Source organism: Aspergillus japonicus, assembly GCF_003184785.1.
Source record: "Aspergillus japonicus CBS 114.51 unplaced genomic scaffold BO86scaffold_37, whole genome shotgun sequence".
NCBI classification, from domain to species: Eukaryota; Fungi; Ascomycota; class Eurotiomycetes; order Eurotiales; family Aspergillaceae; genus Aspergillus; species Aspergillus japonicus.
The window spans coordinates 259,965-279,333 of NW_020291674.1; the positions used below are offsets into that span (position 1 = coordinate 259,965).

General features: G+C 51.0%; 10 protein-coding genes across 10 annotated transcripts; 4 read left to right on the plus strand and 6 right to left on the minus strand.

Moving 5' to 3' along the window:
* Positions 1-194: 194 nt before the first annotated feature.
* Positions 195-1,243, minus strand: BO86DRAFT_457391 (uncharacterized protein; the record flags this gene model as incomplete). Its single annotated transcript, XM_025677222.1, has 2 exons — positions 195-994; positions 1,030-1,243. 2 exons carry the CDS (start codon positions 1,241-1,243, stop codon positions 195-197), a joined length of 1,014 nt encoding a protein of 337 aa, XP_025526088.1.
* Positions 1,244-1,605: 362 nt separating this feature from the next.
* BO86DRAFT_449282 (class II fructose-bisphosphate aldolase) lies at positions 1,606-2,648 on the minus strand (the record flags this gene model as incomplete). The annotated part of the gene is made up of 3 exons (XM_025676696.1): positions 1,606-1,876; positions 1,946-2,520; positions 2,550-2,648. 3 exons carry the CDS (start codon positions 2,646-2,648, stop codon positions 1,606-1,608), a joined length of 945 nt encoding a protein of 314 aa, XP_025526089.1.
* An 846-nt stretch (positions 2,649-3,494) lies between these two features.
* Positions 3,495-4,178, minus strand: BO86DRAFT_133504 (uncharacterized protein). Its single transcript, XM_025666122.1, has one exon. It carries the CDS (start codon positions 3,922-3,924, stop codon positions 3,739-3,741), a length of 186 nt encoding a protein of 61 aa, XP_025526090.1. The 5' UTR covers positions 3,925-4,178; the 3' UTR covers positions 3,495-3,738.
* A 788-nt stretch (positions 4,179-4,966) lies between these two features.
* Positions 4,967-6,066, minus strand: BO86DRAFT_133505 (uncharacterized protein). Its single transcript, XM_025666123.1, has 2 exons — positions 5,434-6,066; positions 4,967-5,356 (listed from the first exon to the last, which is right to left on the minus strand). The coding sequence occupies exons 1-2, from the start codon at positions 5,994-5,996 to the stop codon at positions 5,080-5,082; spliced, it is 840 nt and encodes a 279-aa protein (XP_025526091.1). The 5' UTR covers positions 5,997-6,066; the 3' UTR covers positions 4,967-5,079.
* A 417-nt stretch (positions 6,067-6,483) lies between these two features.
* Positions 6,484-7,624, plus strand: BO86DRAFT_433928 (phytanoyl-CoA dioxygenase family protein; the record flags this gene model as incomplete). Its single annotated transcript, XM_025675878.1, has 3 exons — positions 6,484-6,857; positions 6,912-7,098; positions 7,190-7,624. The coding sequence occupies exons 1-3, from the start codon at positions 6,538-6,540 to the stop codon at positions 7,622-7,624; spliced, it is 942 nt and encodes a 313-aa protein (XP_025526092.1). The 5' UTR covers positions 6,484-6,537.
* Positions 7,625-9,425: 1,801 nt separating this feature from the next.
* On the minus strand, positions 9,426-11,325 carry BO86DRAFT_420304 (MFS general substrate transporter; the record flags this gene model as incomplete). Its single annotated transcript, XM_025675193.1, has 5 exons — positions 9,426-10,209; positions 10,269-10,409; positions 10,481-10,828; positions 10,947-11,050; positions 11,140-11,325. 5 exons carry the CDS (start codon positions 11,323-11,325, stop codon positions 9,426-9,428), a joined length of 1,563 nt encoding a protein of 520 aa, XP_025526093.1.
* Positions 11,326-11,979: 654 nt separating this feature from the next.
* BO86DRAFT_433930 (Zn(II)2Cys6 transcription factor) lies at positions 11,980-14,004 on the plus strand (the record flags this gene model as incomplete). The annotated part of the gene is made up of 5 exons (XM_025675879.1): positions 11,980-12,079; positions 12,150-12,683; positions 12,754-13,009; positions 13,053-13,288; positions 13,370-14,004. Exons 1-5 carry the CDS (start codon positions 12,031-12,033, stop codon positions 14,002-14,004), a joined length of 1,710 nt encoding a protein of 569 aa, XP_025526094.1. The 5' UTR covers positions 11,980-12,030.
* A 636-nt stretch (positions 14,005-14,640) lies between these two features.
* Positions 14,641-16,814, plus strand: BO86DRAFT_401194 (uncharacterized protein; the record flags this gene model as incomplete). Its single annotated transcript, XM_025673761.1, has 11 exons — positions 14,641-14,795; positions 14,883-14,956; positions 15,025-15,306; positions 15,378-15,483; positions 15,571-15,801; positions 15,878-16,048; positions 16,125-16,208; positions 16,280-16,350; positions 16,419-16,555; positions 16,630-16,715; positions 16,787-16,814. 11 exons carry the CDS (start codon positions 14,641-14,643, stop codon positions 16,812-16,814), a joined length of 1,425 nt encoding a protein of 474 aa, XP_025526095.1.
* A 621-nt stretch (positions 16,815-17,435) lies between these two features.
* BO86DRAFT_390545 (uncharacterized protein) lies at positions 17,436-18,365 on the plus strand. The gene has a single exon (XM_025672419.1). The coding sequence runs from the start codon at positions 17,560-17,562 to the stop codon at positions 18,220-18,222; it is 663 nt and encodes a 220-aa protein (XP_025526096.1). The 5' UTR covers positions 17,436-17,559; the 3' UTR covers positions 18,223-18,365.
* A 59-nt stretch (positions 18,366-18,424) lies between these two features.
* Positions 18,425-19,301, minus strand: BO86DRAFT_401196 (uncharacterized protein; the record flags this gene model as incomplete). Its single annotated transcript, XM_025673762.1, has 3 exons — positions 18,425-18,572; positions 18,674-19,115; positions 19,220-19,301. 3 exons carry the CDS (start codon positions 19,299-19,301, stop codon positions 18,425-18,427), a joined length of 672 nt encoding a protein of 223 aa, XP_025526097.1.
* Between the last annotated feature and the right edge of the window lie 68 nt (positions 19,302-19,369).

Consider the following 19,369-nt stretch of genomic DNA (forward strand, 5'->3'; position numbering starts at 1 on the left):
TCCCGCAGATTCTGGTTGAATCTTCTTCAACCCTAGCCGAAATCATGGTCGGTAATGAGGAGCCGAAGCGTGCATTCAGCCCCGAAAGACACTCAAGATTCCTTGGTTTAGTTTACTCTGGAGTGGACGAGAATCGCAATCGATTCTTTCAAGTGATCTAGCAATCCGAAAATTCATGTTCTATCTGCCTTCGACTATACTTCTACCTCCCTGCGAAGTTTGTTGACCCAATACTCCAGACCTTCCAGTCCGGAGAAGCAGCCCTTCTCGCACTCGAGGTTAAGTTCTTGAACAACCAGATGAGCCCAGAGGAACACACCCTCCGACCCCCTGGCAATCTTCTCTTGCAGTGTCTTTCTGTCCAACTCGTTCACCCGGTTGAGATAGGGGCGGTGACCACTCAATCTACTGGTCACAAATTGGTAGATGTCCGTGTAGTTCACATCCCGGAGACGGAATCCCTCCGTAGGCCCAGGCTCGTCGAAGATTACATGCTCACGGCTGGTCACGAATATCTTGACGTCCTGGGGCTTGAAGTCTGCCCACGTCGCAAGGTCTTTGCGTAGATCACACCAGTTGTCGTTGTATTGATCCAGGCCGTCGATATAGATCATGAATCGGTGTTTGTCGTACAGGGCGTGCTTGTGGCGCAGGTCGACAAATGCAGTCCTGACGTCTTCGTCGTCGATACTCACCTTCCCGTTTTCCAGCTTCTGTTTCCATTGCTTGGGAAAGAGGAGTGATATGAATCTCACTGCATCAGGAACTGGTAAGTCCTCAACGATCGAATGCAGAAGGCCACGATAGAGCCATTGAGAGAGATTGGCCTTGTCAGTTTGTTTATCCGAGATAAAGAATCTCCCGATGACAAGACACTTCCCGCCCGCCCAGGCTTTCAAATGCCTTCGAGAGTGCTGGGATTCACTGAGGTACTTCATGAGAGTCGATTTGCCCGAGCCGGGCTTTGTCCGTGACGCGGAAAATCCCGCCCCCGCTATTGAACCAAGTAATAAGCTTGCTTCGTCTCACAACGGAGCTGGTTTTCTTTGCACAGGTCGCTTGTTTTATCCACTAGCCACTCGAGGGTATGGTTATATCTCGGGTTCAGCGACTCGTAGCGGTGGTACATCTCCTGATACGCCAATGCACCAAGAAAAGAGTCCATGGATTTGGCGGCATCATCTGCATCCCTCCGGCGATTTATGTCAGGGGATAGGCCCGCAATCATGTTCAAGATTTCCATGACGTGCGATTCGATTTGGAGTGCCAACCCATGTTAGAGAAACGAAATCACGTGCGGTTGCTCATGAAGCATACTACTTTGCAACGCTCATGACTGTTTTCAGACTTGGGCAGGGGAATCCTCTGGTTTGCACGGTTAGTAGCGCGCGACTGTCGACGAGACTCGATAGTCTTTGTAGAGACCATCTGACGACCTCCCCACCATCACCATTGGGAAATCAGTCGAGTTATACCTCAACGGATAGTCTGAAGGGTGAAGGGTTAAGTAATCTTCACAACATCGTGTACTGTGAAATCACCGCGGCATCTATAGTGTAGCATTGAGGTTCTTTCGATTGAGAGTGCCAGGGTCTTATGGGTCAACTAAGCCCTCCCCGCCGAACCGCAGATCTTCATCCACTTCATCGTCAGATCCGCAACCTTCTGCACCCCCTCCTCAAACAGCTGAGTATGGGGCATCTTACCCACGCTGGCGTGGAGGTGGGTATAGTAATCCTCCAGGACCAGACGGTTGACATTGATTTTGACCACGCCGGCCGCCACGCAGCGCTGCATCAACTCGGGCGCGAATCCGTTGGTGCCGTGCAGCGCGAGCGCCAGCCGTCCATTCACTTTTTCTCGGACCTTTCCAAGCCTAGCAGAAGAAATGATCAGTCTCGCGAGCGATCGGGGTTTGCAGTGCACGAGGTATCATTCGTCGTACCGGTCGAAATCCAACTGCGGACCTAAGGGACCATATTCCCCGTGCACATTGCCGAAGGCCGGCGCCAGGGCGTCGACCCCCGTGGCAATGAAATCCTCGACCTCGTCCGGGGTGGTCATACAGGCTTCCAGTCCGGCCAGGTCCATGACGCCGTCTTCTCCGCCATCGATGCGGCCGGGTTCCGCCTCGGTGAGGATGTGGCGCTCGTGACAGTATGCGACCAGCTCCTGCGTGCGCTGCAGGTTAATGTAGGACTCGTGATGGGACATATCCACCATGATGCTGTCGAACGGCAGAGTGCGTGCCGCCCGTCGGATGATCGCCGCGGATTGCGCGTGGTCGAGATGGATGCTGATCGGCACCCCCGCGCGTTTGGCCGCATCCGCTGCGGTACGTATCAGCAACCCGTCCGAGGCTTCAATTGCCCAGGGAAAGAACTGGATGATTAAAAGCGACCGGGCGGTCTTCGCGGCCCGCACAAGGCCCAGGATCTGCTCCATGTTGTACGCGATCGCGGCAATTACCCCATAGCTGCCAGCCTCGGCGTTGCGAAGGATCCGGTAATGCGTGTTGGTCTCGCGTCAGGCCATTGTCATGATGAAACGATAGCAAGAGGAGCAAGAGGAATGGAGGAAAGCCAGAAGCTGAGAATGATGTTTTGTGCGTGCGCAAAGAGATAGAAGTTATGCGCCGGAGCGGACATGCCCCGAGACGAAACGAGTGCCCTCGAGGCGAGGAAGCGAGGCGTTCCTTACCCCGCGCGGGGCTTTCCTTCAACTGTTCAACTCGCGTGAGTTTCCCACCCTCAGCTTCTTAAGGAAACATCAACCACCACGAAACGAAAAGCCCTCATTCGGACATCATGCCACTCGCCAACACATTTCAGGCCCACGATCCACGCTTCCACGTCATCTGCGGTCCAGGTGGTGCTAGCCTGGGGAATTAATCACGGTCGATCGGTGATTCCCAAGAGTGTGATTGATTGGCAGGTCGAGCAGAATATCGAGTCGGACTTTACTTTGGCTCCAGAGGATTTGGACCGGATTGCGACACTGGATGCCACGGCCCGGTTCAACGATCCGAGTTTGAACTATGAATGGCGACTATACAGTGATCTGGAGGGTATCCAGGGTACTATGAGCGGAAGAACTCACTGAAATGTACGCAAGTCTTAATTGAACTATCCAACTGTAAGAAAGAATCTCTCGCACGGCCTTCTCTTATCAACAGCTAGCTGAGTCGTCTAAATAGCGAAAGTCCGATTGATCAACGAGGGTCGGACAGATCTAGGGTGGAATCTTGTTCACCAAAGAATTATTTACGATCTCAGCGGGCATCACGACGTATTTTTATGTAGATCCCCTGGCCGTGAGAAAGTAGGTGATGTCGAGTACGGCCGGGCAAGATCCAGCAGTACGGGATGTTACCCAGTGGTTATCGGGTACTCCGGTATAGGGCACGGGAGCGGCTCAAATTTCTCGCTCTTGGTCAGATACATTTGATAATAAGCGAGAACAAACAAAAAGCAGAAAGAGCAGGCTCGCGTCCTGCTCTGACTGGCTGACCGTGAAGATGGTGGCATCGTTCGTTGAAATGTATTGGTATGATGAGCGTTCAGACTGCAAGCAATTACAAAGTTGTAGGCTCCAGGTAAAGTTCCAGAAGCCGTCCGGATAGGGGAGAGTGTTGACAAACCGGGTGACAGAGAGAGGCTCGGTCGACGCGGATTCTGAAACTAACAGCTCCAGTTCTCCGCTGTTGATGTCGCCTGGTGCACTGCGGTTATTATCTTCCTATAGGTTCCAGCTGATGGTAACTGCTAAGGTGGAGGCCAACGGCGGATTCTGCAGCGCAAACACGATGGGCAGCAGTGGCTGAGGGATGTAGGTCTTGTTGCGTGAGAAGATCAAGTCCACTTTGAAGACGCCAAGAGTATCAGTTGGAGTAGTATTACCCATGACAAGAATGGAGTCTGTCATCAGCACAGTCCAAGCCAGAAAGCGAACGTGAATTATGCTGAAGGAAAAGTCCAAAGGTAAAAGGAATGAAGTTTCTCCGGACTGCTCAGCTGTCTGTCGTTGGCCGTTCAGAGGGTTGAACAGAGATTGATGATGAAAGAAATGAGATTTGAATTAACTGTTTCTTTTCTTTTTTTTTTTTTAAAAAAAAATTAATAAGAGAACAGGGAAATGGAAAATTAAGGAACAGAAGAAAAGGGGGAGATGCTATGCTATGAAGTGGGAAAGAAGAGAAGTCACAAGTGGAAGGGGACATATTTTACCTGTCGGGCGCTAATCGGTAAACCCTGCAGTTGCAGCATTCGGTAGGCTAGTCCAATCTACCTAGTCATTGTCTGATTTAGCCTGTCCTGGGATCATACATGGTATAGACTACCTAATGGGCTTTATGCTGAACACTGGTGAACACTGGTGAATTAGTATGGACTGTAAATAGCCCTGGTCATAACGCTCCTCATCACTTATCCGGACCTATACCAAGCCTGTGATCTTGACAAGAATTTTATTCATCAGTCGCATAGTACTATACCCCGGAGAGACCTAAGGTACCAGTACTTACCAAGACTCATCAAACCAACTGGCGCCTTATATCTTAGCTACAAATATTATCTACATCCCTGTGCTTGTTACTATGAAATTAGCCAGCCTACTCCATACTATCATCGAGGCTATCTTTGAGAATATTTCTAAGCCCGCCGTAGGGATTTTCCTAGATTTGTTTCTACCATGCGTCCCATACCTTAACCCGTCTGGCCTCGTTGGAAGGCGGCAGCTGAGACCACGAGTGAATGCATTGTCTGTGATTGACTCGCATCCCAGCAATTGTGGTTTGTCATTCTATCAGAACTCGAAAGCGATTGGGCTGTCGTTGAGGCTCTTCTTTCCTATACTCGATTTCGTATGCATCGTAATATGACGTAGTGGAGTAGGAAGTGTCAATTTGCCATAGTTTGGGCGTCATACTGGGTCATTGTCATTGAGATGACCGTCTAAGAGGCGGTTCTATGTGCTAATGCAGACTAAATGATAACTGCAGACGTTCGAGAAGGCCTTTCTCAATTACAGCACTGATTTTCCCGGCATTTATACCTCACCAACGGCTGGCCAAATGACAGTTCAAATCAAATCTACGGGGACGTATTTCGACCAGTCCCCCTTGACCTTCATAAAGTCCAAGGGCTCCATGTGCTCGACGGACCCGCCGTACGGTCGGCTCACCGCATAACCCAGGAATCGCTGCACCGGCGTCGGGTACCTCTCAACCACCTCCCACGGCACCGCGAGGTATTGATTCTCCTCCTGGCGGCGGTATCCCGCGGTCGCAGTCGCGCTCAAGAGCACGCTATTCTGATCGGTGGCGTTGGCCGCGCGACCGAAGTAGGTGGATCCCAGCCTGAGTCGGTTCGTCAGTTCGGTAATGTTGCAGGGTATGGTTTGTGGCCGGGGTTTAGAGATTGACAGGGGACTCACCAGAACAAAGCGTCGCCTTTGCGCAACTCGACGAGATATTCGTCCTCGGGCTTGGGGTCCCGCGAGTCGGTCCAGTGATTGGACCCGATGACCACGCGCACCGCACCGTTATCGCGGGTGAGATCGTGCGCGGCGTACATGATCCCGAGCTGGGCTTCGCGCTTGGCTGGGTGGGAGATGTGGTGGCATTCGTCTTGACGGCGGAGGCCCCAGGGGAGGCTGTTTGGCTGGGCAGACAAAATCGAGGTCTGCGAGACCTGGGGCTCGGAAATCGACACCGTCCGCTCCTGCTCATAGTATATGATACACGCGTCCGTGAGGATTCGACTGGTGAGATCGAGGTAGAGGGGATTCATCAGGAGCTGGGTCGCGAAGGTCGCACTCTTGGCTGCTAGGGCATAGGTCTGCCCACTAGGGACAGAGCCGACTTCCTCCAGGACGGTATCGATGGTCTCGCGTGTGGTGGCACCTTCCACAATTACCACGCCGTCGGCTTTGAGGTATTGGTGGATGATGTGTGGGTCTGCAGCGCCGGCTGAGAAATGCTTGACTGCGGCGGGCATGGCGGTGGAAAACCAGGGCAAGTGCGAGAGTGGACGGGTTTCGTGTAGTTAGTTGTTATTTAGAACAAGCGAATAGGTAAAGAAGATAGGTGAGACGAAGGATTAAGTATTTCCAGACCGTCCTGATTGTGATGGTAATGGTTGTCCTATGCGCGTAGGGTCGCCCATGAGTCGGAATTCGCCACGAACAGCCACATTGAGTGGTGATAGCCGGGGACTGTCATTGCCCCACCTCTAGCACTGGCTGTAAAGTGGTAAGTAGTGGGAAACGCACTACTTTCAGTCACGTCAAATTGATGAACTTGGAGATGTGCAATCGTTGCCGTATCATACGACATCCTATCAATACTGTAAACATACCGCGATTGCCGAGGCTATGATTTCCATTTTCGGCTTCGCCCTAAGTATTGCAGAACATCTGCAACCCAATAATCATAAATAATCCAAACAACAACAACAACAACAACAACAACTTCCTGTATTTCAAATTACAACGACCTACAACACGAGCTGACCTTTTGTGTATATTCCAATATACAGTATGCCTAACCCCCCTCACCAAGCTGGAAACCCCGAAGTGGTAGAGCTGGATGCCACGGCCCCCATCGATGCCATCGTCAGCATTATCCGACGAGACGGCGGCATCATCATCAAGAACTTCCTAAGTCCGGAAACCATCGACCAAATTCATGCCGAGGCGCAGCCCTACTGGTCGAAGCTCGGGACCTATGTTGGGAAACTCTTCGATGCCGCGGATCCCCCCCTCAGCGGTTTTGCAGGGAAGTCTTCGACCTTTGCCCACCAAGCGATCAACCACCCCACGTTCCGCGAGACCGCCAAAGCGCTACTAAAGGAAGAATCGTGAGTGTTCCGCTTTTCTTCCTCTTCTACCTTTTGGGCTGACCGCTACCATAGAAATGTATATCGCGATGGGAAAAGGTACCACACGGTCTCATACCCCGTCTTGGCCGTGTCGGAGGCCTTCAACCGCGGCTCTCCTTCAACTGCCCAGCAGCTCCATCGAGACGACATGGCCCAGCACTTCGAGCATTTGGAAGGAAGCGGAGAGAGCTCCCTTCTCGGGCTGTTGGTTGCAGGGGTGGTAGGCAGAATCCTCTCCTCCTTTCAGACGGAACCTTCCCCCGCCAAGAAAGAGAACACGCAGCTCATGTAAGACACTTTCATCTTTTTAGGACACGAACTTTGACAACGGCGCCACTCAGGTCATTGTCGGCTCCCACAAGTGGCCCGAAGCCTCCATCTGTGGCCCAGCGGATCGATCCCTCTGCTCTACCTGCGAGATGAACAAAGGCGACGCGGTGTTTATCATTGGCAGCATATGGCACGGGGCGGGCGAGAACCGGACGAGCCCCCCGGAGCGCCGCATCATCTACTCCTGCCACATGACCCGGGGCTCCCTGCGGGCAGATGAAAACCAATACCTAGGAGTCGACTTGGATGTGGTTAGGACCTATGAGCCGCAGGTTCAGGCCTTACTGGGCTACTCAGTTAGCCACCCCAGCTGTGGTCATGTCGCCATGAAGGATCCGATTACGCTGTTGGGAAGCAAGGAAGATCCGTTTGGCTATGGTGAATTCCATGGCCAGGTGGCCAGCGCAGCCTCTTAAGGCAAGGCCTTCGTGTGCAGTTGTTGGAACTGGCATACTGAAAGGGCGAGTGTCCCTTAGGTTTTGTTCCGTGAACGGCAGCTTTCCTTCACAAAGTTATTGAAGATCGCCATACACAGTAGTATTAGCTTTGCCAAATCCGATGCTCTGGCTGTTTGTTCTTAATGGGGCTATCACTTATTCTCTGCAAGCCCGTGATTAATACTGATTGTAATACCGTCTGCATTATCATAAGAGTATGTCAGAAGTTCATCGAAAGAGAGCTCGAAGGTTTTGCATATGATGCATCTGCATCGTTCGAACTCTGAACACTAGGACAGCCTACAATTTCTCATGTACCGTGGCTCTTTTACAAGTCCTAATACTAAGTTCACATTTTTTTGGTGAATATAAAATTATTGATAGCACGGTATCTAGCAAAGTGGTCTGTGAAATAGACTTCGAGCTACAAGGGACTAAATCCGGCATTCAACCCTCAAGCCGCCTGGCGACAGGTTGATATAATATCTGGGAAACGCCGCATCCAGGACTATCACTCAGTTTTATTTCTACTGGGATGCACATTTTAAATCAGATGGAACTATCAACTAGCGAAAATTCGGGTTTTCTGCGAAACGACAAACTCACCTCAAACTCCTTGTTTTCAATGCTGGAGGAACAAATGGCAGGATCATCCATAGCGTTATCCAGAATGCCGCCAGAGATCGTGAGCAGGAAGCTCTGACATTCTGGAATCGAGAACTTCCTCCTCTGAACAGAGGGCCCGGTGAGTGAGTCGACATGTCTAGGCCTATCAGCGGCGTTGGTTTGCACATATGGCAGGATATGACTATACCGGTGCTAAAGCTACAAGTTTGGAAAGATCCTGTGCAAAGTGCGGGAAAATGCCGGGGTTCCCTTGGAGTAACTCTACTTTATCATCGTATTCCAGGTTATTCACTGGTTGTATAGTCTCGGGGATCACGGATGTCAATAGTGCCGAGCGGCAATGACGGCCTATTTGGGCTAGGCGTGCCGATAGCCCTGACTGGGCCTGCCTTGCCGCATGTCACTTTCGCTACATTATCTAACCTGTGTCCTGACAACCGAATCAAAGGATATGCAAACATCTTCCCGGTCAAAAAATGTATGGCTAGGATAACTAGATCTTGCACTGTTTAGCTTCGCCGTCAGCGGAAGGTTGTAAGATGCGTCTCTGTTTCTATACGACTTGGAGCAGCCGACTAATCTCAACACTTTTAGTATCTATCTGGATATGGACGCGAATGCGAACCTATGCAATCCGCATAAATCAGGCCGTTGGATCAACGGCAATCAGCTGTTAATTCAAATAAAAGCTTGTACAGTAGTTGACTAGGGTTACTTGGGGAGTTGTTGGTGGGCTATCTCAGTGCTACTGGATATGACCTTTACTATATTGAGATGATTGTTGCCGATATGAGTTGTCATCGCCACCGCGATCTATAACAGGGGCTATTTCTCTATCGCCGGCGAGTTATCTGTCTTACATACATTACCTTCTGTTGTTGTTTTGCTTTCATCTTGTCCGACTTAATGAAAACCAAGGATGGGGTACATCCCATGATGGAATTTCCAGTGGTTCACATCTCAACCCACAGTACGTAATGCATTGCTCATGGATATCTCCACCCCCGAGGAAGAATAAAGCTTGCTTGGGATGTTTGACCTGTTCCGCAAATGTGCAATGGATTTTGACTATTTTACATCTTTTCCCCTTTTGACTTTTTCACCCCATCGGGTTTCCAATCGCTTCATAGTTTTCTGGTGCCCGAGCCAGTCTTCATAGGTCGGTTATGGAACCAGCAGTGGGCGTATGCTCTGAGTCCCAATCTTCACGGTCGACATGACGTAGTCTCACGAATGCGAGATCCAAGATCAAAGCCGACACCGAAAGAGCGGCACCAAACCAGAGGGCAGCCCTATAGCCCGCGACTTCAGACCCCCGGTGCTTCGCAACCGAGACCTCAATGGTGCCCGCAAACCCGAGCCCCAGACTATTGCCATAGAGATTCAACGTCCCGACTAAGCTGCCCGCAACCCCCTGCTCGTGTTTCTGGACGCTATTGCTGGCAATGATCTGAGCGGCGACGTAAACGAAATCGGGGCAGAAACTGCCGAGCACGGTCGAGGGGAAGACCTGGGCCCAGTACAACTGCTGCTCCGGCATGGTCGCTAGTAGCACTAGGGACGCCAGGGAAGCGAGGCATCCTATGGCGAGGATATACTGCGCCTCCAGGTGTGGGATCAGCCAGGCGGCCCCCATCACCGCAACCGACGCCCCGAGGCCGTAGGGAACCCACCCCACTGCGACATGAAGAACCGTCCAATCGCGGATCAGCTGTTCCCACGCCACCATGTACCAGAGTGAGATTCCAACGGACATGTATATGAAAAGGACGACCAGAACCAAAGCCTTGAAACTGGGGGCCTGGAAGATTGCCACCGGCATGATCGGCTCCGCAGCATACCAGGTTTCCCACACGAAGAAGAGGATTACCATAATCACTGAGACCACCAAGATCACGATAGTGCTTGGTGTCTCCCATCCAGTAGACGGGGCCTGGCTGGATTATGAAGAGAATCAGTTATAGACAGCGGCATCATTGGGGCAGAGTCACCATACTTCCACGCAACATTGAACAGAATAAGCCCACCCAGGCCAAGCACGGCGCCCACGTAGTCCACTTTTCCATCTTTTGCCAATCTCTCCTCGGGCGGGGCGGCAAAGAAAAGACCCCCAAAAGCTGCAACGCCTAGACACGCACTGATTCTGTTTCAGTTCCTGGATGTGGGTTTTGATTGCAGGGGCATTCTTTCCGCCCATCGAAAACTCACATGAACACGAAAATCCATTTCCAGTCCGTAGATTCCAAGATCGCTCCGGTGATCAATGCTCCGATCAAAGCGCCTATGGGCGGTGACGCTGCAAAGAGGGCCAGAGTATAATTTCGGGCTCTGCCCGGTGGGATCATGATGGTAAGCACCGCCACGGCGTTGGGCATAAGGATGCCCCCTCCGATCCCGGTCAACGCACGCATGGCGATAAACGACGCATAGGTGGTGCAAAATGCGTTGCAAATCGAGAAGATGACGAAGATCGCTCCCCCCAGCAAAAGGAGTCTTTGGTGGCCATAGATTGCTCCCAGCCGACCGCTAATCAGGACGAACGCACTCTGGGTCAGTCTGTTATAAAGGTTATCAACTGAGGCTGTCAGGTCTAGCAGTTCCGCTCTCGGCACTTGGTGTCCTATACTACAAGGCACGGTTGCAATTCAGTTCTGCCCGGTTTGGGGGCACATACCCATACGCGGCCGGCATCCAGTTCGCTTGTGAAGCTCCGACTTTCCGGCCGAGTCGAGCACTGAATCCATAGCCTCCAGCTACGGTGGCAAACATTGAAGTAAACTGAGGGAAGCGTGAGTGAGTTTCCCCATGATTAACAGAGAGGAAACCTCTGAAGCATGGGTTCATTTGTGTGCGTGAAGGGTGCAGACCTGGATCAAATTGCACAGTAGTATCAGGCAAGTGACTAGTCCCTGCCTGATCTTTCCTAGCGGGACTGGACAATCGAGTTCTAAAGTCTCCCTCTGTTGAGCATCTGAGGTCACAACCCGGCTCACAATTGAGAGGACATCATCGCCGTACCCTTCATGGGCCGCCAAGGCTTCAGGGTTCCGCATGTTTCTCTAAGGAAGAACGCGACGGCGAAAGAGTCTGGCGTGGGAACTGAATGACAGGATGACCTGGAAAATACATATCCTGCCGAAGTCATAAGGATTCATATGTCCTATGACCAATGCAAAGGATAGGGACGATGCGATATCGGGAGATGGGCTACAGAGGCCATCGGCTAACACCACCGAATCGGGTTAGATTGGATCTATTCAATCGCCATTTCACGTGGGATCATTATCCATACACATGAATTATTCTTTCTCCAAAATACAGAGAAAGGGCCCTTGTGGTACGCATTGATTCTCTACTTATCTTTTTCCCTTTCTTTTCCTTTTTCTTCTTTTGTTTTTTTCTTCTTGGTCGTTCTTCTGCTTCCCTTCTCTCTTTTTCTTTTCTTTTCTTTACTTAAGGGAGAAAGGCCTACCTATCTTTTATTGTCAATATAAACGGTTCCAGTGAAAATCATGTCTAGCACATTCGAATTTCATATGTTGGCAAGGATGTCGGGACGTACTGTACATGTACATACCACAATCCATAATGGAGTGGATCGGAGCTAGTCCATCCTTATCTAATCGAGCTCTGGGGCGCTTCTATAAAAGGGCATCTTTACCGATAGGGCGGGGTATCAATCAATTCTTTCCCCGCCCAACTGATCAGGATAGCCTGGGCTTTCGGATCGCTGCAGTGGCACAGCAGAGACACCCATCATGCCTGACAGCCATGGTGATAATCTTCTTAGAAAGAGATCCAGAAGTGGTAGGCTCCCTTCCCCAATGCTGAGGCTTCATCCTATCTCTCTCATTTTGACACATTCGGGTTGATCTAGGATGCTGGACATGTCGAAAACGGCATCAAAAGTGTGACGAGCAGAAGCCAACTTGCATGAACTGTCGCCTGCGCGGAGTCGACTGCGGAGGGTATGGCATCGTCCTGACCGACTTCACAGCCCGTGGCAGTCGGAAAGGGCAGATGGTGTCCAAGATCAAGAGAAACCGACCAGCCGACCACGAAGTAGATGCCATCCCACGGGCCTTACGACCGAGTCCTACATCAGGCTTGGAAATTATGGAAATTGATGAGATCGTGGAGTCACCTTTCGAGGTGATAGAGGACTCTCTTCTTCTGGATCTCGATTCGCATTGGGATGAAGATCTAGACTGGACCGTTTCTGTTGAACCTGAGGTGCAACGCAATGCCCTCTTATCTCCCATTGTGGTTGAGGCAGTAGGGGACTGCTTTGCAGATACCACGCAGGCAGAGGAGGTGTCAACCCTCGACCCTTCTCTCCTTTTCATGCATGAGCCAACAACCCTGCCACCCACTCCTCAGGATCCTTTTGACCAGTATTTATTCACCTACTGTGAGTCTCGGTCCACTCTCTGGGACACCATTTGCTGAGCGAGATGGTGACCTTTTTTCTTCTTTTCTAGACATGGAAACCCTCGCCTTGCGACTGTACCCGGTCAAAAAAGACCAGAATCCTTATCGTATAATCTATGGAGCTCTTGCAACCGAGTCGGAACCTCTATTGAAATCAATCATGCTAGCTTCTGCACTGCATCTCACTAAACAAGGACGTTTACCCAGGTTTGCCATCAAGCCTTACCGCATGGCAGTGCAAGAGTCATTTCGCGAGGCCTTGAAAAGCCAGGATGAGGCATGGAGCCTGGGAGTAACAGTCCTTCTGTCCGTTGTCTTCGATGTATGCGATCTTCTTCCCGTCATCCAGAAAGCGCATTGACTCGCCACAGATCATCGGTACTGGATTGGCGACATGGAGCTCAAAGCTCATAGGCTGTCGTCGACTGTTGGAAATCGCTTTCTCAGCCTCAGCAAGTACCAAGGCCCTCACCGGCCTGCACTGTGTGCTTCTTCAATACAACTGGGCAGTCACGATGGGCAAGACCCTGGTTAGAGGCTTGGTACCGGAGGAAACTCTTAACGAGCTCAAATGCATCGATGAATGTGAGAATCCCTCCCTATCAATTTAGTTTTATACGTGATCCTGCTCAAAAACTGATGCCACGCCTTTCGATCTGGGACTAGTACCATCCCGAGGCAGCTCCACCGAAGGGCTAGAGATGGCCTCTCATCAGCGTCAATGGTGGGACAACTTGCCCGACTATCAGATGCATCTTTTCCTGCGCGAGGCGACTGAGCATTCCCTCGCCGTAGCTCGAATCAGCACTACTGGATCCCCGGACGAGTTACTGCGCTTGATGCCCCGGATTGCAGATTTGGTCAACAGAATCCGGCAATGGCATCCGAATATATCCACGGTTCCCGCAGAGTTTGTCAGCTCCATTCAGCACTTCAATGGCATCTGGAAGGTCGGCATGCTGTGTTTTGTGTACAGCGAGATATATGCTCTCGGACCCAACGACGATCTGATCAAGGACTTGGTGCAGTCTTCTATGGAGCCGCTGGACAAACTGTCCTGGCTTCAGGCTTGTTTGTTCCCCCTGTTCATGATTGCCCTGCATGCTCGCACCGAGCAAGCACGCTCAAGGTTTGAGGCGAAGTTGACTGAGATGCACACAGTCTTGGAATTTCAGGGGCCACTATCCGTGATATCAATCCTCAGAGCGATATGGCAACAAACGAGTGCCACTCACGAGGGTAGGGTACAATGGAGGGAGGTCGTCAGGGACCTAGGAGCGGAGATTAACGTTTTACTTTGATGCGCTGATTGTCGACCATGCTTCTGTGACGCTGAACATGTGGAAGATTGCAGCCACTTTGGACACTTCCTTGAAAAGTCTAAATGTAGGCCTCAACTGCTCTTGCTTTTGACTTTTGTCGCTGATAGTGCGTTCTCATGGGTGCTGTTTTTTTGATATAAATATGTAGATCAATCAAAATAAATTCAGAGGCTGTCAGTGCAACTCACTCCACATACACCGGACTGGCCGCCCGCATATGAGCGGTGAATAAAGATTGCTACTTCACAGGTCAAATTATCAACATGGAATATCCAGGCTACCTGAGCAACCAAATCACGCAGATTCGAAATTACCTGCCAAGCCAAAGCATCTGCATGTTTATTGGTCTGCAATAGAGTTTATATAAATGCTTATCAGTGGCAAAGGCATCATAGTTCAACCTTTCCTTTCTTGTCCCTAATATGCTATCAAGATATCTTATCTGTCATGATAGGAACTGGAAAGCCAAAATCAAACGCCGACATCCTTTCAGTCCAAAGTAGCGAGCGAGAGGACTAGACAAGTCTTTCCTTCTTAAAAGCCAGACGCATAATGCTATGGGTCCTTGCAACATTCAAGCGAATCTGCGAACAAACTTAACATATCATCTTCGCTATGTCGATACAACCTGAATCACATTCACCCCACATATTTGGCCTCTGGAGTGCGATCGGTCTAGGGTGGCTGACCCTCAATGTCTTTGGGACCCTTTCATTTATCATCGTTGTGGGGCTACCAGCCGGCGGTGTCCCGGTGATACTTTACGGATTGTACGTACAATACCACCGTACCACGGTGCATGCCAGAGAGACATCTTGACGCTCTATGGCTTTCGCATCTGACTGTCATGTGGACAGCATTGGCTCCAATCTCGCGGTGATCTGCATGGTGATGACCTTCGCCCAGTGTGCATCAAGGTTCTCTACTGCAGGTAAGCAGCACATCATTACCTCAACATATATGTACTACGCGGCTTCAGAGCAGCTCATGTAAGACCAGGCGGCGCCTATCACTACGCATGTTTTCTGATCCCTCTAAAACACCGCCGCCAAATAGCGTATCCTCTCGGCTGGTTGAACTATCTCGGTTGGATTTTCACCCATGCGGGCGCGTGCGCAATTGTTGCTACCTTGACGCTAGGGCTAGTCAAATTGTGCAACCCGGAGATTGACATATCGCCTCGCTGGAAGCTCTTTGTCGTCTACATCTCCATTAACACCTTATGCTGGCTGTTCAATCTCGTGGCTGTCCGCGGTATTCCGACGCTGGAACTCCTGGGCTGTTAGTCTCACAAGCAATCTGACCTATGTAAAGCCCCGAGTAGGGTAGTATGACTGACGTGATGTCTACAGGCTATGCGACGGCCTTTGGATTTGTGGCTTATACAATCGCTCTACTGGTCAAGGCCCCCAAGGCTGATTCGAAATCTGTGTTTGTTCAGGTCATCGATGAGACGGGGTAAGCAAGGCATCCATGGTGCTTCCACATGTGCCCCAGGGGACAAGAAATGTTAAGGTCTTATCTGCTGACCAAAAAAAAAAAAAGATATCATTCGCACGGCTTCGCGATTCTGCTCGGGCTGGTAAATAGCTTCGGAACCATGATGGGGTTGGATGGGCCAGCTCATCTTGCAGAGGAACTGCCCCGCCCGAAAATCCTACTCCCGCGAATAATGATGATTGTTATTCTTTCTCAGTTCGTCGTCGGGCTGGTGTGGATCATCGTCTTGGGATTCTCTATTACTGACGTGTCCGCTATCACAAGTAGCGCCACAGGGTATGCTGGATTTCTTTCCTTCCCCCTCCACCCCCAGTTCACTTAAGGTACATCACTGCTGATCGCAAGCATGCAGAGTGCCTGTGCTGGAGATTATCCGACTCGGAACCGGAAGTAATGCAGCCGCCATCGCGTTTTGTCTGATTTTGATTATCAACAATGCCACCTCGGCTCTGGGCAGTGCGGTGACCATGAGCCGACAGGGCTATGCGTTCGCCCGAGACGGTGGCTTATTTTGGAATGCTCGGTAGGCCCGATGGAATTCTTGGGATTGGCAAAAAGCACCTGATGTCGGAGCCCTAACAGATAATGCGCTGCGCTAGGCTTACAAAACGTTCATCGAATTCCCACCTGCCATTTTGGTCGATTACCCTGCCGTCCCTGGTTTGTGCTCTTGTCGGATTGATGTACGTATCATTGGAAGATATCCTTCCCTCTCGCTGTCGCAGTGGGGTGCCTGATCTGACACGAAGTCCAGCTATCTCTTTTCCAGCTCCGCCTACAACGCCTTCGTCGGATCGCAAATTACCTGTATGATCATCAGCTTCGGTATGATATTTAACACCCTTTGGAAGCCCCAACGACGTATGAAAGACGCTAACGGTCTGATGGTGCAGGCTCTCCGGCCCTGATTCTTCTTATCACCAGAGGCCAACTGCTACCTGCATGTGATCGATGGAACTTTGGGGTCTGGTCCACCCCGATCTACCTCGTTTCGGTGCTATACTCGGTCCTGGTTGTCGTTGTTTCCGTCGTGAGTCTGATTTCCGGGACTATCCCAACCCCGGTACTTCGATACTTGCCCCGATATATTGACAATGGGTGCAGCTCCCTCAATCCCACCCCGTGACTACCTCGAATATGAATTACACGGCTCTGGTGATGGTCTGCTTGGCATTCGCGATGGTACTTGCGTGGGTATTGGAAGGGCGCAGATTATTTTCGCCTCCGACAAATGACGTTGTGTTGACCGGAATTATCCCAGCATTGAGCGCGATGGAGCCGGATTCTGAGGCAGGTGAAGCGAAGGTTTCTTCGCTGATTAAACAACCGGGATTTGAAAAAGGGGTATCTATCACTCCCGTAGCGATATGATATAATCTGCTGATTCAGCTACAAGCACCTTGACCTTCTGCCAGGATCATGATGAACTTGACTCGTATATGCAGGTTTTCCGGCGTAGACCGGTCTGAATAAGTGCTTATGTTTTCAAAATCAATTCCACGCAGAAGATATAGCTGTTGGCCTCCAAAATATAGACTCAACTCCTCTACAACCTCTGGTGTCTCTACTTGTACATCCTTGTACATCAGAGACTTGGGGAAAATAGGTATTCTAACACGGTTAGATAAGGTATGTAAGTCTAGGTGTGGATTCCTCCATGAAAGTTGTGTGAAAGTACATGTATAAGTAGCTAATCTAACTTGGTGGAGCAAAAGGCGCGACCAAGTTGGGTCTAGAGCGGAAAAATGGAAGTGGCTACATTATTAACCCAAGTCCCATTCCGTCCTAGGTGTAAGCACTAAATACCTCCAAGGAGGATGAATCTAGTTTAGGCTCCAAGTGAGGGTCTTCTAGGCATCCTTTGTGTGGATCGGGATGAGACCCTTTATCGTCCCGCCACCACCCGATCCCTCCAGAATAAAAGGCCACATCGCGCCCCTCAAAAAGAAAACAAAAAACAACCCATGAACAAAAAGTCATATCTTCATCCAGTGTGTTCGACTTCGACACTCTCCCCTCTTACAGTAATCGCAAATGGCCACTCTTCCAACTATCTCCAAGGCCATCGCGGTGCTATTCCTGGCCTCATGGACCGCAACCGCTCTGGCCTTTGCGGCCCTGGACGCGCTCAACTCCGACCAGGGCATGCTTAGCCTGATCGTCCCCACAAGCCTTCTTACGTTCCTCATCTGTCGCCTGTTTATCGCATCGCAGCCATCTGCCAATTTGGGGACTGTAAACCCCACGGTCGCATACATTATAACCGCCGCGCACCATCACTCACCGCGCAACGCGCTCCTCCTGCTCCTGTTTACCCTCTCCTGGCTCTACGAGCTACTCTTCAAATGCGTCGGCATGTTCATCGTAACGCTCGTCGGCGGCTTTCTTTTCACGGCAATCCACAACGACGCCTTCGTGGAGAAGAATGGTACCGCAAGCGAGATGCAGGACGTCAGCGAACTTGAGTCCACGATGTCGGCGGGGTTGAACGGCTTCCAGGAGAAGACCGGGGTCGATCCCACGCAGATCGTCAAGGCGATCCCCCCGCGCGCGCTGCTCTACCTTGTTCTTCTGGTGTGGGTCAATCTGGCGACCTTGGGGCTCTATATCTTGCGGCTGGCTTGGAAGTCGTTGATGACGGTGCTGGGGGGTCCGATTGTCGCTCCTGCGGTGGCTGATGAGAAAAAGGTAGAATAGGGGGCTCGGGGTTGTAATCAGAGCGATACGTCAATTGGACGGCTTTTGGTATTGATATCTCATATGATACTAATCCGTGTACTTATGAATGTTCCACCCAGGCGGGGACCAGATAGAAGACATACTGCTTTCCCATTGACCTATACCCAAGGGTGTCTTTTAGTGAGGACAAGCACCCACAAACTGAAAGACAGTCGCCTCCTCAATCGTCCTCACCCGCTCCGTCAGCGAAGCTCGCCTTCAGGTAACTGATCGCGTAGTACCAATTCCCGTTCCACAAGACAAACATACTCGGCAGCCCCCGCGGAACCGGCATCAAAGCCCAATCATCGTGATCCGCAGGCTCTTCGCTGAAGCCGAGTCAATACCACTCCTCGCACGTATCACACGCAGTCCGGATGGTATGGTCGAGCCATTCTCCCTCCAGGTAATCCGCCAGACCCATCGTCACAACCAGGTATCCCCCTTCGTTCGAACGGATTCGGGTCTAGGAAGACAGCTGGAATCGAGCTCCATAGTTGTACGGCCACCTCGGAAGGCCAGCTCGCCTCCGAAGTTTTGCGCGTCCCCGGAGTTGCGGAAGCCGCTGTTGATGGCATAGAGAACGAAGCTGGTATCAGGTTGGTAGAGATCTATTCCGTCGGCCGAAATGAAGACTTGCTCAAGACTACTTGTAGGCGGAGTCAATGGTCGGGCCGTTGCGTTGCAGTTGTTGTTAATGGCGGTGATGGTAGTAGTGGTGTCGGAAGTATGAGTCACTTGATCGTCTCCCGGATTGAGCTGGACGTGCAGCGCCTCGCTGATATCTGTCGTCCACTGTCCGTCCTTCGAGAGATCATTCTGTGTCCCAGGCTGACAAACATAGAAGACATCGTCTTTGTAGTCCGGATGACCTTAAAGCTTTCCAATGTATGTTTTATTGTAGAAGATTCGGGTCTCGTCGGTCGAGAGGTGGAATATGCCACCCTTCCAGTGATGGTCGCGTTCCAGTATGAACCGGCTATTCTCATAGTGGACGGTGAGGTATCTTCCAGGTGCTCATGTTCCAAGAGAGGCTGTTCATATGGCCTGGATGCCATAGTGAACATGCTGCACATTCTGGAGGATGTACGCAGTTGAGAATTGGGTCCCGGGCACCTGTTCATGC

Coding starts and splice junctions, on each gene's coding strand:
- BO86DRAFT_390545 (XM_025672419.1), top strand. CDS start 17,560: ATGGCCACTCTTCCAACTATCTCCAAGGCCATCGCGGTGCTATTCCTG.
- BO86DRAFT_133505 (XM_025666123.1), bottom strand. CDS start 5,996: ATGCCCGCCGCAGTCAAGCATTTCTCAGCCGGCGCTGCAGACCCACAC. Junction 5,357..5,433: donor AAAGGCGACGCTTTGTTCTG/GTGAGTCCCCTG, acceptor GAACCGACTCAG/GCTGGGATCCACCTACTTCG.
- BO86DRAFT_133504 (XM_025666122.1), bottom strand. CDS start 3,924: ATGACAGACTCCATTCTTGTCATGGGTAATACTACTCCAACTGATACT.